Here is a 13,840-nt window from a genome sequence, read left to right as displayed (position 1 = left end):
CTGAGGTTCAAACATTACTCAAAGGACGTGGGATCGATTTGGATCATAAACGATTCCTTATTCTTCAGGTATACCTTTACTCATCCGTCTCGTTATGAAGCTCGTCTCACGCGTTTTTGACAGGGTGAAGTCGAGTCCATCGCGCAGATGAAGCCCAAGGCGCCAACGGAGCATGAAGATGGGCTGCTCGAATATCTCGAAGACATCATTGGGACCTCCAAATACAAAGAACCCATCGACGAAGCCCTTGTGAAGATGGAGCAGCTGCAGGAAGAGCGGCAAGTCAAGCTGAACAGGCTTCGCCTCGTGGAGAAGGAGAAGAGTGCTTTGGAGGCGAAGAAACGCGAAGCTGAGGATTACTTGCGGTTGAAGAATGAGCATGTGCGAGCGTTGTCGAGGCTTTGGCAGTGGTATTTGTGGCAAGGGTTGATGCATGAGGAGCAGGCGCAGTTGGATGTCGTATGTGCATTTTCTTGCCTCTAGTGGGACAAAACGTTGAATGTTGTTTTTTCTCTACAGGAAAAGTACCAGAAGCTGCTGGCGGAGGAAACAGAGAAGAACAAGGATGATATTACCCATTTGGAGATGCTTCGGAAACATTTTGGGCAGCGTGAGGCTGCATACGCGGTAAATATCTTGGTTTCGACTACCTTCGACGTGTATTCACGATGAGACGCTTTTAGGAAGTGAACAAGGCTGCAGCAGCGGCTGTCAAGGAGCTCGCTGCGAATGAACGACAGGAAGTCTCGTTGACGGAACGGAGGAAACATGCGGCTGGAAGGGAAAAGAAGCTCAAGAAGTCGTTGCAGGAAGTGAGCCTTTTCGCGTTCATCAACATGGACGAAATTGATGGAATATGTATAGGACAAAACTGTGATGACGACGGCTCTACGTGCCGTTGAGGAAAGCGCTGACAAAATCAAGCGAAATAAGGTCAAAGTCGAGGAACACGAAGTATCACTTGTGGAGGAGGAGAAGATTCTGGAGGGTATCCGCGATAGTTTGAAAGGTAACTTACGTTCTTTCTTCATCTTTCCGATAGCTGATACGCTCTCTATCCTTCAGACAAGACTCAAGTCTTCCATGATCAAATCGAAGTCAAGCAGAAGGAGCTCCAGCCATGGACGGCTCAAATCAACTCGAAGAGGGCTGAGGTTGACGTTGCTACCAGCGAGCGCGATGCTCTTGCGAAGAAGGCTGCCGTTCTCAAGGCGTCCAGCGAAGAAGCCGAGGAAAATTTGAGGACGTTGCAGACCGATCAACAGAAAAACGTAGTTATCACTTGTTTCTTTTGCACAAGTACGTTGTCCTGACGAGGAGCAGCTTGATGTTCAGAACAGGCACAAGACTGAGAAGGCCAACCTTCAAAGGCAAACGCAGGAGGCTCAGAAGCGATTCGAGGTGAACATCCACGCAACTTTAAATCGTAATTCGCCAATGAGAATCTTTGCAGGATGCGCAAAAACAAGTCAACGAACTACGGAACAAGGCTAACGCCGCTCGCAACAAAGTTGAAGATGCCAAAGCCAGCCAGTCTCAAAACAGATCGCAGGGCGCTGTTCTTGACACTCTTTCCCAGTTGCAGAGATCGGGACGCATTCAAGGGTTTCATGTGCGGATGATTCCATTTTAAAGTCGAAAGTGACCAGCCTGACGAATTCCAGGGACGATTGGGAGCCTTGGGCACGATCCCAGACAAGTATGACGTGGCGATCTCTACCGCATGTGGTGGCGCCTTGAGCAACATGGTGGTGGACACCGTCAACCAGGGCCAGGATTGTATCGCGTATCTGCGAAAGAATAACATTGGACGCGCGTCCTTCATGATCCTTGAGAAACTCCCGAGCAACTCCCACACGGAGAAGGTCCAAACGCCAGAGAACGTACCCCGGTTGTTTGACCTCATCAAACCAAAGGAAGCGCGTTTTGCGCCTGCGTTCTACAAAGCTATTCGTGATACGTTGGTCGCGGACGACATGGAGCAGGCGAATCGGATTGCTTTTGGGGGTCAGAAGAGGTGGAGGGTCGTCACTCTTGCTGGTCAGGTCATCGAGACGTCTGGAGCCATGTCTGGTGGAGGTTCCCAGCCAATGCGAGGTGGCATGAGTTCGAAGCTTGCTGCTGACGCTGTGTCGCCGGCTGTGCTTCGTGAATACGAGAAGGACAGCGAGACGTCTGCGCAGCAGTTGCAGCAAGCTATGGAGGAGGCCCGGGCAGCCGAATCTGAGGCGGATCGTTTGTCGAGGTCGGGTCCAGAGATCGATATGGCGCTGCAGAAGTTGAACCTTGATATTGAGAATGGGAAGAAGCGTATCAGTGAAGCTGAGAAGCGGGTTCGCGACCTCAAGTTGGTCTTCATCACAGATGTCATAACCCAGCTAATCCATTTGTCAGAGTGCAGAGCAAACCCAACGCGGGTGATATCGCTCGGATCTCCGATTTGGAGAAAGAGATTGCATTATCCACCAAGGCGCTGGACCAACTTGAAGAAAAGTCCGGCAAGATCACGAAGGAGATCCAAAACCTCGAGAAGAAGATCCTGGAAATTGGCGGCTCCAAACTCCTGACACAGAAATCCAAAGTCGACGGCATCCGGCTGCACATCGGCTTGGCGAACGATGAGATCACGAAAGCTGAAGTGGCTAAGATGAAGGCTGAAAAGGATTCGGCGAAGTTGGAAACGACGATCGAAAACAATAAGAACGCAGTGGAGGAGGTCGTCAAGGAACTCGAGGATTTGGACAGTCAGCTCGAAACCTTGCAGGAGTACGTGACTGCGCTTAGGGAAAAGGTGGATTCGGCGAAAGCTGCTGCAGAGAACTCGAAAGAGGATCTAGACAATCTCAGAGCCGAACTGGACGAAAAGGAGGAGCAGATTTCTCAATTCAGACAGAAGGAGGTTCGTTGTTTCATTTTTCTTTCTCCCTTTTAGTAAACATGAGCCTGCGTTTTTAGGTGGAGTTGAAGCAAAAGTTGAACGATGCTGAGAAAGAGGCCAAAGAGAATTTGCGGCTTGTTGAGCATTGGCAAGATGAGCACGATAAGTTGAAGTTAGAGGAAATTGAGTACGTCTTTACCTCCGTGAGACGACTAGATCTGACATCGGATCTAGCGATAGCGACGATGAGGATGACGAAGACGAAAATGACGAAGAAGGCGGAGAACCACCGGCTGAGTCCCCTGCAGACCCCGACGCCATGGTCAAGGACGAGCCAGGGAACGAACCAGCGGCAGCGCCTGCTGCTCCTGAGAAGAAGCAGAAGGAGAAGAAGAAGAAACAAACCGAAGACCTAGAATTACATACCTACGAAGAAGACGAACTTAAACGTTTCAAACAACGGGAAATGGTTGCGGACGCGGAACTGCTAGATGGTGGGTCTTCCTTTCTTATAATCAACGGACAAATACACATTTATTGTTGACAACGACAGAGAAAATCAAGAACGCAAAGCCGGATCTGAGCGTTCTCCGGGAGTATAAGCAACGGAAAGCAGAGTACGAGAACCGGGAGAAAGACCTACAAGAAACAACTAGCCAGCGCGATGCGCAGAAGGCAACATACGATGGGCTGCGGAAGACGCGTCTGGATGAGTTCATGGCTGGGTTCAACTTGATCTCGTTGAAGTTGAAGGAGATGTACAAGGTGCGTACTTGGCACGGTCCATCTGACCCAAAGCTGAAGCAAATCACAGATGATCACGCTGGGCGGTAACGCAGAGCTAGAACTGGTGGACAGCCTTGACCCGTTTTCGGAGGGGATCATCTTCAGCGTGATGCCGCCTAAGAAGAGCTGGAAGAACATATCTAACCTCTCAGGTGGCGAGAAGACGTTGAGCTCGTTGGCTCTAGTCTTTGCGCTGCATGTTTTCAAGGTCTATCCCTTCACCTGCGCTTAACCACGTCAGTGCTAACGTGACTGATTAGCCCACTCCACTGTATTTCATGGACGAGATTGACGCGGCTCTCGACTTCCGGAACGTCTCCATTGTCGCGAATTACATCAAGGATCGGACTAAAAACGCACAGTTCATCATTATATCCTTGCGGAACGACATGTTTGAGCTCAGTCATAGGTTGATTGGGATTTACAAGACGGCGAATGCTACTCGAAGTAGGCTCCCTTGCCTCTGTCTTCCCTTCAAATTGATGCTAACACACGTCAAAACAGGTATCTCAATCGACAATCATGCACTGTTGACTGCCTTTCCCGCGCCGAATTCTAGCAGCATTGTTGCAGCTGCATAAGAGGGAACGGTTCATTCAAGGGCCATATACACACTACTTAAACCTGACGACTACCTGTATCTTGATTCTGTACACCCGTATCAACTTTCTTCTCTTGCTTTCTTTATTGACACCTCTGTCGTTAACACTGAATCTAAGTCCCACCACACACCCCCACCTATTGTAGCGAGCTCGTCTCAGCAGGCAATCCTCACGCCGTCATGCAAACGTTCAGGCTATGCTACACCAGATGCTGACTAGAGTTTGTTCAACGAAAATCTACGGCTGTGACTGAAAAGGGTCTAGTAGATCCCTCAGCAAATACTTGAACGCGAACGAAAATCCTTGTGTGGATAGTCACTTGATTATATTGCCATCATTTAAGTTACTGTTGCTGAATTCATTGGTACATTTTTTTTTGCAGAAACTACTGTGTAACTGTATCCGCCTCCCATAATAATCAAGAGAACGAAACCATCATCATCATGATCCCGGAGCGCTGGTCAACACCTCACTCAAGCAGTCCCCCAATGACTTCCCTCCCCACTCATACGAGAACTTGATTTGAGGTAGTGGTGGGCCGTTCCCGATGTAGTCGTTCGGTGATACATCTTGCGAGCACTCCACTTCCCGTTCCGACGGCCGATAGCCCACCGGCAACACTAGCCCCACCTCATCCAGACCTGACACAAACCACGGGTGAAGCAGTGCATCAGCGGCCTTGAGCCGCTTGGAAGAGGGGTAGACGAGGAAACGGGAGAGGAGGTCTAGGGGTTGAGATGCGGACGGAGAAGGTGGGGAGGACGAGGACGCAACAGACTGGGACGAGGCACCGGTCAAACATGTCTGAGGGAAGGTGGATGAAGACGAAGAGGTGGCGGGGGAGAGTGTACGTGTGGGTGAAGAAGCCAAAGGAGCAGGTGGTGCCAGATATTGAGGGGATGTGCTGGATAAAACCGGACGAGGGGGTAGATTGGGCAACAGCGTCGCTAACGAAACGGCCGGCACATCGTTGAAAACGACGGATTTAGAGCCTGGCAAATCTTCGAATTCCTATGGGTAAGAGGTGTCAGTCTATAAGTGTCGAAAACAGGGGACAAAGGAGAACGAAAAGCAGTGATAAAGTTCTACGAAAACAACGACGGCAGGCACGAAAAGCGACGACAGGAAAGAATACAAAAATGATCCACACTCGACAACATAAGCGGTACCAAAAGGAATAGAAAAAAAAAACACGAAAATCAGTACAAAAGGAAAACCAACTCACTGGCCAACTCTCCGCAGTAGGCGTCCCAAACACCTTAAAAATGCTCCACGCAAGCCCAATCTCTCCCCGATCTCCATTAAACAGTGTTTCCCTCGTCCATTGCGCGCCTGGGTATCCTACGCGGAGGTATTTAGGTATCAGGAAAGGTTTAATCTGCTTGGGTACGTCGCGGCTGCTTGTTGTTGGGGTGGTGGTTTCAGAGGTCCTCCGAGAGTCCGCAGACGACGTTCTCTGGCCTCTCCTCGTGTCTTCGTCGTCGCACGAGTGGGAGGAACAATTAGACGAAGAGCCGGAAGACAAATCGTCACTGATTAATCGGAGGGGCGTGAAGAACTCTGCGAAGGTCGCTCCGAAGCTCCATAGATCTAGTGCTTGAGGATCGTATGAGCGGGATGAAAAGAGGAGTTCGGGGGGTCTGTAGCCTCTGTTTGTGTGCGTCTCAGTAAGGTGTCAAAGGCGGAAGGTAGAAAAGGTACCTAGTGGACACTTCGAAATACAGATGACCTTCTTTTTCTGGGAACAGAGTCGGAGGGGAGGCGGATGATGGGGGTTGGTACGCAACGCCAAAATCGATGAGCTTGACACATCCTTCTTTGGTGAGCAAGATATTGTCTGGCTTTATATCCCGATGTGCGATCCTTCGAGATGGGTGGTGGAGATACGCTAACGCGTTTAAAACTTGATAGGCTATCGATTTGGCGAGGAGCGTGAAGCGGGCGGGTTCCCCTACCGCCCCTCCTCTGGAAGAGGTGTGATTGTTCTGTGGAGGTGGGTGTGGGGAGAACCATGGGGAAGCCAAGAGCTCTGAGAGAGAGATGGGTATGTATGGCATGTAGATGTTCAACGCGCCCAGATCTACGCGGTCATGATAGCTTCCTAAAACATCGATGATCTCCATTCTCGTGTCAGCCTAGATTCCAACTCGCCAAGGCTCGAAAGAAAGACATACATTTTCATGAGTCACTAAGCTAAGCACCTGTAATTCCTTTACGATGTCATGCGGTTCCCTAGCAAACTTCCTCTGCGTTGTTGCAGACTTGACCACTATCCATCGAGCGTGCTCAGGGGGGTCACCCGAGGCTGGTATCCACGTCCGAGCGACGGTGGATGCTGGGCCTTCTTCAATGACGTCGTAATGGACTTCTGGCTTGGAAGATTCAGAATTTTGGTGGATGAAGCATGGTAGAGGGGAAGCGTACCATCTGGTAGAAGCGCAGGCCTTGAGCGAGTTGGGTTTGGGTGTCCATTGCGGTGTGGTAGGAGATCAGGACATGGTGTGCGAGTATGGGTTTTTTGTTGTATATGAGCTGTGTAGGTACGATCAGAAATGTCACTAAGCCTCACACGACCAGTTATTCCAGAGTTATTCCAGGTCAAATATTAGGGTCTGTCCGGTAACGATTTTCATCTCATTTTCATCTTCATTTGATGGCTGACAAATTGGGTCACACACCAAATTGGGCAACAACGATAACTCTCCTTGCACAACCCACAGTCCGTTGTTATAGTTTCTATGTACAACACAGTAAGTATCCTACTGTCAGCTATAGTATGTATTTCTTTTCATTTTCTATTTCACAAAAATCATGCATCTTTATTTTATTCATGTAAATTACATACAACCAATCTTCATTTAAATTACCTACTTGTTGGTTTGGCACCCATAGGCTGCTGTGGAACCTATAGAAAAACCTATGGCATAGCTTGATGGGTAAGGAACAGGAAACTTTGTTATTTTTCCTTGAAACATTTCTGTAAGAAATCATTTTGGACAGCAACAGAAACCTGACTACATTCCAACTACATTTAATAAACATGTATATATGGGGAGCAAATAGATACATGGACACTTCAGCTGCTTTGGAGCCAATCCAGCATTGGGGGAGGGAGCAAGGAACAGGCAATGACAATTGAGTGAGTGCCGAGAAATTCATACTGCGCGGGAAGACCCCGGCATACTCCGGACATGCCATCAAATGAGGATGAAAATGAGATGAAAATGGATTCTCGTTACCGGACAGACCCTTATATTCATGTCATATGGACACCTCTACAAAGTCGACGTCCAAACATACGTGGTCAACCGATGATAAACGTTAACCGCCAGTTTTGACAACCTCTCAAACGTCAATCCTCTATGTGGTCCATAAGCACCCGCCAGAATACCCGGATCCACCATGAAGGGCAGGGACCACCAAAACCACAAGAGCACCCAAACGTACCCAACGATTCGCATCCACAATTTTGGTGTCGAAAGTGCTGCCTTTCGAGGGCTTGCCAAGCGCGATCCAGAAAGGCTGAACACATTGGAAACGATCGTCTCAACAGAGACAGCAAGGCCTTGAACGAGGAAAAATCGGAATGCTCCCAAACCCAATCTGCCGAGCATCATGTATTCGCCCCCAACGTGAACGAGACCTGAGATCAAAAACACGGTGTTGAGGAAGACAAGGGGGGTGTACTGCTTGTCTCTTGGACGGTGGAGGATTTTTGTGACCACAAAGATGGTGCATGATTTTAGTGGCTGGGAGGTATTGTCAGTATGAGTAAGGTAAGTGATGGCGTCGATGAAACTTACTCGACGCAACACCTGGTGCCATGTCCGCCTGGAAATGAGAGTTTCGGTCAGTGGAGCACATCTGGGGCTCGAACGTACGTACCCCCAGAACCTTTGCACGCTGTAAGCGTCAAACGGACTTCCAAACAGATCCGGCCACTCTTCTGGGCCAGAAATCCCAACACCTACACAAAAAGCAGCCAAAACACAATGTATCGTGTTAATTTGTGCAATGGCGTTGAGGGCGAACGCAAAAATGCCTGTAGTACGATAAAACCAACCCATGTCCCTCACGGATAAGGTGATACCCGACAACGCTGGGTTAGAGTTGATCATCACAGATGCGAAAGTGCCCGTCAGCGCGCTGGCGAGGGCACGGGTGATCCTTGACGAGACGAATACGAAGCGTGGTTTGGTTGACGGTTTCGGCAGAGTCCGCGGTTCAAATGACCACCCTATTCCGCGTGGAGTGGTGTAGAGGCTAATGGCACGACGGAAACGCTTCATCAATGGTATGTCCGCATCTGCGCCCTTCTTTCTTGGGGGCTGATCCTTCGGGTAGATGTCCCTCTGGACGTCGGTGATGAGGATGTAATCCACGGCTATCATGAGCTGGATCAAGATGGCAGTTCCAAGGCCTTGGTCAACGGTCACATCGCCCGTTGTTGTGTAGCACACAAGATAGCAGGAAGTGACGGCGATAGGGAGGAAGATTGACCAGCGGGTCCATATAGAAGTTTTACTCGAAAACACTGTAATAGATAGAACAAGTAGACACTGCGTAAGAGCGTGAAGATTCCAGGAGAAAGGGTGCCGTTTTGGCATGGCGGACGAAGAGAGGGAACACAACTGACCTAATTCACAGTTCGGCTCCTAAACATAGAAGGCTTCTTGACCTTGATGGGGATTTACGCGTTACATAACTTCGCCTTGGATGTCGGTGATATCGAGGGGCTTTGAGGGGACCATTTTACCATCAAAGTGTTGAAGACAAAGGCGGAAAAGAATAACGTACATTCTTGTGTCCCACCACACTACGGACCCTTCCTACCTGCTTAAAGAGCGTGTTTCGCATCGTTGCTGATTTGACGACTATCCAACGTGCGGGTTCCTAAGGTTTGGTCGAGGCGAGGGCCTAGGTCTGTGCGACATGAGCGATGCGGCCTTCTTCAATGGCTTCGTGGTCGACTTTAGATACCTGGAATTTTAGTTGATAGAGCGCGGGGGCAGAAAGTGCAAGCCCTAGTCGAGTTGTGTTTTGGTGTTCGTTCAAGGGATTACGCCATGGCATGGGTGACACATGACTTTTGTTTGGCAATAATTCCAAAGCCACACCGTAAACAACAAGCGCTTCTTCTTCCTCTTCTCGACTTCGACCTCGTCTACGATGTCAAACCAACCCAAAGATTCTTCATTGAACCCGCTGTCTAGTCTCAAGAAAGTGTTCGCAAGATTGCGCTCGCCGAAACCTCGATCCGCCAACGATAGTACTGGTGCAGCCCGCTCCAGTTCTGCTCCGCCCATCATGAGGATACCATCCTCCACCATCCACGCGCCGGATACGGGAAGGGCTGTCGCTGGTGAGATACCTGACAAACTCTTTGGCTATCAAGTCAATATTGGTCCTCATCCAATCAAACATTGTAGATGACCAGGCTGGACACCCTTCACATGAGACTGTCCAGCTCTTGCAACAGCCTTCCCCTGTCTTGATTGGTCTGTTCTGCTTAAAATTCTGCTTTCCGACGTTACTGATGGTTGCGACATAGGTCCTCCGAAATCTGACTCATGCACCTTGACTGCACCTCCATCCAACCTTCCCATTGCGGATCCAGGGTTGGAGTCAGCCAGTAAATTCTACAATAAATTCTTACAGTTTATATCAGATGCAAGCTCACCATGCAGATCATTCAACTATTACTGAAGTTGGTGTTATGAATAATTTTGAGAGGGTTGAATATGTAAATACTGGCAACAACCAAGGTATGTTTAATTTGGACAATCTCATGTTTGAAACATTCACCTGCATCTCATTAGGTGTTATTAATCAAGTCATGAATCAAGGTGTGTAATCAACACAACATTCTATTGACTTCAATAAATTGTTCAATAGTTGTGGATTTGGGTATTCAAATTACTCTACAAAGAATTGAGGATTAAAAACTTGGTATATATATATGTGCCAGTTCTAGTATCACTTCAACTAACCTCTCTGAATACTTCAGTCAGCAAGATTCATGCATGGCTTTCACCACCTGACAGTTCTAGCAATTACCATGCAGCACATACAATTTTGAAGAGTCAGCCAGACTCCTGCTCATGGTTTCTTGAAGGGAGGAGCTTTTCCAAGTGGCTGGCAGAGGCTGGCTTTCTTTGGATTAAAGGAAAATGTAAGTTATCTGTTGATGAATACAGTGTTAGGCTGCATATTTACCATGTGTCAAGCTGGATGTGGTAAAACCATTCTAAGGTAAATACTTTACTTACTCATTGTGCTAAGATGGGGCTAATTAAACCTTTTAATTAGCTCTTCCATCATCAATCACCTCTCCAAAACACAATCATCTTGTGCAACTGCTTATTTCTTTTTTGATGGCAGAGATTCTCAAAAGGAATTACAGCTGCATGATAAACTGATTTGATCACTTATTTGGCAATTCTGACTGAAATGTGGGAATGCTGTACCAGAGGTTTTGGCAGACTTGTATTCTTTCTGTGGCAATGGTTATCAGCAACCATCTCTTGATGATCTTCATGATGTTCTTGAAAATATTCTTGGTGGCTTTAACTCTGCATATATTGTTCTGGATGCTCTTGATGAATGCTCTGAAAGAGATAAAGTGCTTCACTGGGTTCAGACTGTTATCTTGGATATGAATAAAAATCTTAGGCTGCACTTGATCACTACTAGTAGGCCAGAAAAAGAAATCAATGATAAATTTAAGTCTTATCCCTGTATTGATCTGGTTGAGGCATCTGGAGACCATAATATTGTGGCCTATCTTGACTATCAGCTTCAGAATGACTCTGACTGGCATAAGTGGGGTCAAGAGATTCACTATGAAGTGAAGTCAACATTAATAAAGCAAGCAGATGGAATGTATGTTTTTAAACTACTAGTTGAATGACAGGGCAATTGCTAACTTCGAATCAAGGTTTCGATGGGTTGCATTGCAGGTAATGGACTTTAAGAAATGTTGAACCGAGAAGGCAATTAGAGAACAGTTAAACAATCTACCTAAAGGTCTGGATGAGACATATGATCGAATCTTGCTGGGGATTGATGAAACAGACTATGGCTATACCAAAACATTTTTATTGTGGCTGTGTTTTGCTGTTCATCCAATGACATTGAAGGAACTTGCTGCAACTGTAACTGTGGATCTGACAGCTAACAATGGACCACAATTTGAATCTAAAAATCAAATTCAAGATATCTCAGATGTCTTAATGATGTGCTCCAGTTTTGTTATTCAATCAGAATGTATGTTATTATATTTCACCAGATTGAAGTAAATACTAAACACCAAATAGATGAAATCAAGCTTGCACACTTCTCTATCAAAGAGTATCTCTTGTCTAAGTATCTTGAAGAACATCACAACAAGAAAATAAAAGCTTTCAGCTTGAGCCAAGAGCTGTCTCACTCTATGATATCTCAGACTTGTCTTGCCTACCTTCTGCAATTTAAAGGAACAAAGGGAGAAAAATATGCAGATTTTCCCCTTATGGTGTATGCAGCAGAAAACTGGATATTCCATGTACAATCTGGTAATGATAATAATTCTCAAGAATCTTCTCTATCAGAATTAATGATAAAGCTTCTGGCACCTGACAACCCTGCTTTTGATAATTGGGTTAGGATTTATGATCCACAGAATGCTTCTAAACACTTGCCACCACAGTATTATATATGCAAAGCTGGTTTGATCAAAGTTACACTTCGTCTGCTGAAAAATGGAATAGATGTGAAAAAATGGGTGAAGGGAAAGTATGGGCATGTGCTGCAGAGGGCATCATATAATGGTCATCAGGCAATTGCAAAGCTTTTGATAGAGAATGGGGCAGATGTGAATGCACAAGGAGGACACTATGGGCATGTGCTGCAGAGGGCATCATTTGAAGGGAATGAGGCAATTGCAAAGACTTTGATAGAGAATGGGGCAGATGTGAATGCACAAGGAGGACACTATGGAAATGCACTTCAGGAAGCATCATATGAAGGTTATGAGGCAATTGCAAAGCTTTTGATAGAGAATGGGGCAGATGTGAATGCACACAGAGGACAATATGGAAATGCACTTCAGGCAGCATCATATAAAGGTCATCAGGCAATTGCAAAGCTTTTGCTAGAGAATGGGGCAGATGTGAATGCACAAGGAGGACACTATGGAAATGCACTTCAGGCGGCATCATATAATGGTCATGAGGCAATTGCAAAGCTTTTGATAGAGAATGGGGCAGATGTGAATGCACAAGGAGGACACTATGGGCATGTGCTGCAGAGGGCATCATTTGAAGGGAATGAGGCAATTGCAAAGACTTTGATAGAGAATGGGGCAGATGTGAATGCACAAGGAGGACACTATGGAAATGCACTTCAGGAAGCATCATATGAAGGTTATGAGGCAATTGCAAAGCTTTTGATAGAGAATGGGGCAGATGTGAATGCACACAGAGGACAATATGGAAATGCACTTCAGGCAGCATCATATAAAGGTCATCAGGAAATTGCAAAGCTTTTGCTAGAGAATGGGGCAGATGTGAATGCACAAGGAGGAGAGTATGGAAATGCACTTCAGGCGGCATCATATTATGGTCATGAGGCAATTGCAAAGCTTTTGATAGAGAATGGGGCAGATGTGAATGCACAAGGAGGACACTATGGAAATGTGCTGCAGAGGGCATCATTTGAAGGGAATGAGGCAATTGCAAAGACTTTGATAGAGAATGGGGCAGATGTGAATGCACAAGGAGGACACTATGGAAATGCACTTCAGGAAGTATCATATGAAGGTTATGAGGCAATTGCAAAGCTTTTGATAGAGAATGGGGCAGATGTGAATGCACAAGAGGACTATATGGAAATGCGCTTCAGGCAGCATTAATTTGGGGTCATAACACAATTGCAAAGCTTTTGATTGAGAATGGGGCAGATGTGGATGCACAAGGAGAAGAGTATGGAAATACACTTCAGGTGGCATCATATAAAAGTTATGAGGCAATTGTGAAGCTTCCAATAGCAATTGAGGCAGAGGTAAAGGCCCAGGCAGAATAAATATGAAATCAAATCTTCCCTCAAACTCAGTTCTGTTGATGACTAAGTAAGTTTACCTAAAAATACCAGTTGTAACTAAACAAATGCAATGTCAATACATAAAATGGATCTGTGTTGATTGAATCCTAGTAACTGCCCTCAAACAATCTGTAGAAATGGGTTGATGGCTAGGTGACAGAGAGGCAAGCTCCCCCAGAATACTTACACTTACAGTTTTTTGCATAATGCTTTGCACAACTCATTTTTCAAAAACTTGTTTGGTTGTATTGGGTAGCATGATGAAAATCACAACTAGGCAACAGCACGGGTACTCCCATGGGTACCATCAAGCTCACCCATGCCCTCACCCACATGGGTGCCTACCCTCAAAGCTGCGGGTTTATTATGACAGGTTAGTACAGGTATCCTGAGTGGGATAGGTCAAAAAAAAAACAAGACTGATAAGTAGACTACACAGGGGTACCAGGCGTACATTTGCTCAACTACTACAAGCCACAATATGTCTTACCAAGAA

The 13,840-nt window shown here is 46.6% G+C and overlaps 4 protein-coding genes across 4 annotated transcripts; 2 read left to right on the top strand and 2 right to left on the bottom strand.

Annotated features, from left to right (window-relative positions):
- Positions 1-4,707: 4,707 nt before the first annotated feature.
- On the bottom strand, positions 4,708-6,738 carry LACBIDRAFT_306531 (uncharacterized protein; the record flags this gene model as incomplete). Its single annotated transcript, XM_001885365.1, has 5 exons — positions 4,708-5,277; positions 5,492-5,915; positions 5,968-6,383; positions 6,441-6,638; positions 6,691-6,738. The coding sequence occupies 5 exons, from the start codon at positions 6,736-6,738 to the stop codon at positions 4,708-4,710; spliced, it is 1,656 nt and encodes a 551-aa protein (XP_001885400.1).
- An 803-nt stretch (positions 6,739-7,541) lies between these two features.
- On the bottom strand, positions 7,542-8,873 carry LACBIDRAFT_306530 (uncharacterized protein; the record flags this gene model as incomplete). The annotated part of the gene is made up of 3 exons (XM_001885364.1): positions 7,542-8,015; positions 8,070-8,097; positions 8,152-8,873. The coding sequence occupies 3 exons, from the start codon at positions 8,871-8,873 to the stop codon at positions 7,542-7,544; spliced, it is 1,224 nt and encodes a 407-aa protein (XP_001885399.1).
- Positions 8,874-9,435: 562 nt separating this feature from the next.
- Positions 9,436-9,972, top strand: LACBIDRAFT_306529 (uncharacterized protein; the record flags this gene model as incomplete). The annotated part of the gene is made up of 3 exons (XM_001885425.1): positions 9,436-9,628; positions 9,696-9,764; positions 9,818-9,972. 3 exons carry the CDS (start codon positions 9,436-9,438, stop codon positions 9,970-9,972), a joined length of 417 nt encoding a protein of 138 aa, XP_001885460.1.
- A 511-nt stretch (positions 9,973-10,483) lies between these two features.
- Positions 10,484-10,690, top strand: LACBIDRAFT_306528 (uncharacterized protein; the record flags this gene model as incomplete). The annotated part of the gene is made up of 2 exons (XM_001885424.1): positions 10,484-10,518; positions 10,576-10,690. The coding sequence occupies 2 exons, from the start codon at positions 10,484-10,486 to the stop codon at positions 10,688-10,690; spliced, it is 150 nt and encodes a 49-aa protein (XP_001885459.1).
- Positions 10,691-13,840: the final 3,150 nt, after the last annotated feature.

Source organism: Laccaria bicolor, genomic scaffold, assembly GCF_000143565.1.
Source record: "Laccaria bicolor S238N-H82 LACBIscaffold_31 genomic scaffold, whole genome shotgun sequence".
Classification (NCBI taxonomy): domain Eukaryota; kingdom Fungi; phylum Basidiomycota; class Agaricomycetes; order Agaricales; family Hydnangiaceae; genus Laccaria; species Laccaria bicolor.
The sequence above is the reverse complement of the archived record's forward strand: the minus strand, read 5'-3'. Positions and strand labels throughout refer to the sequence as shown.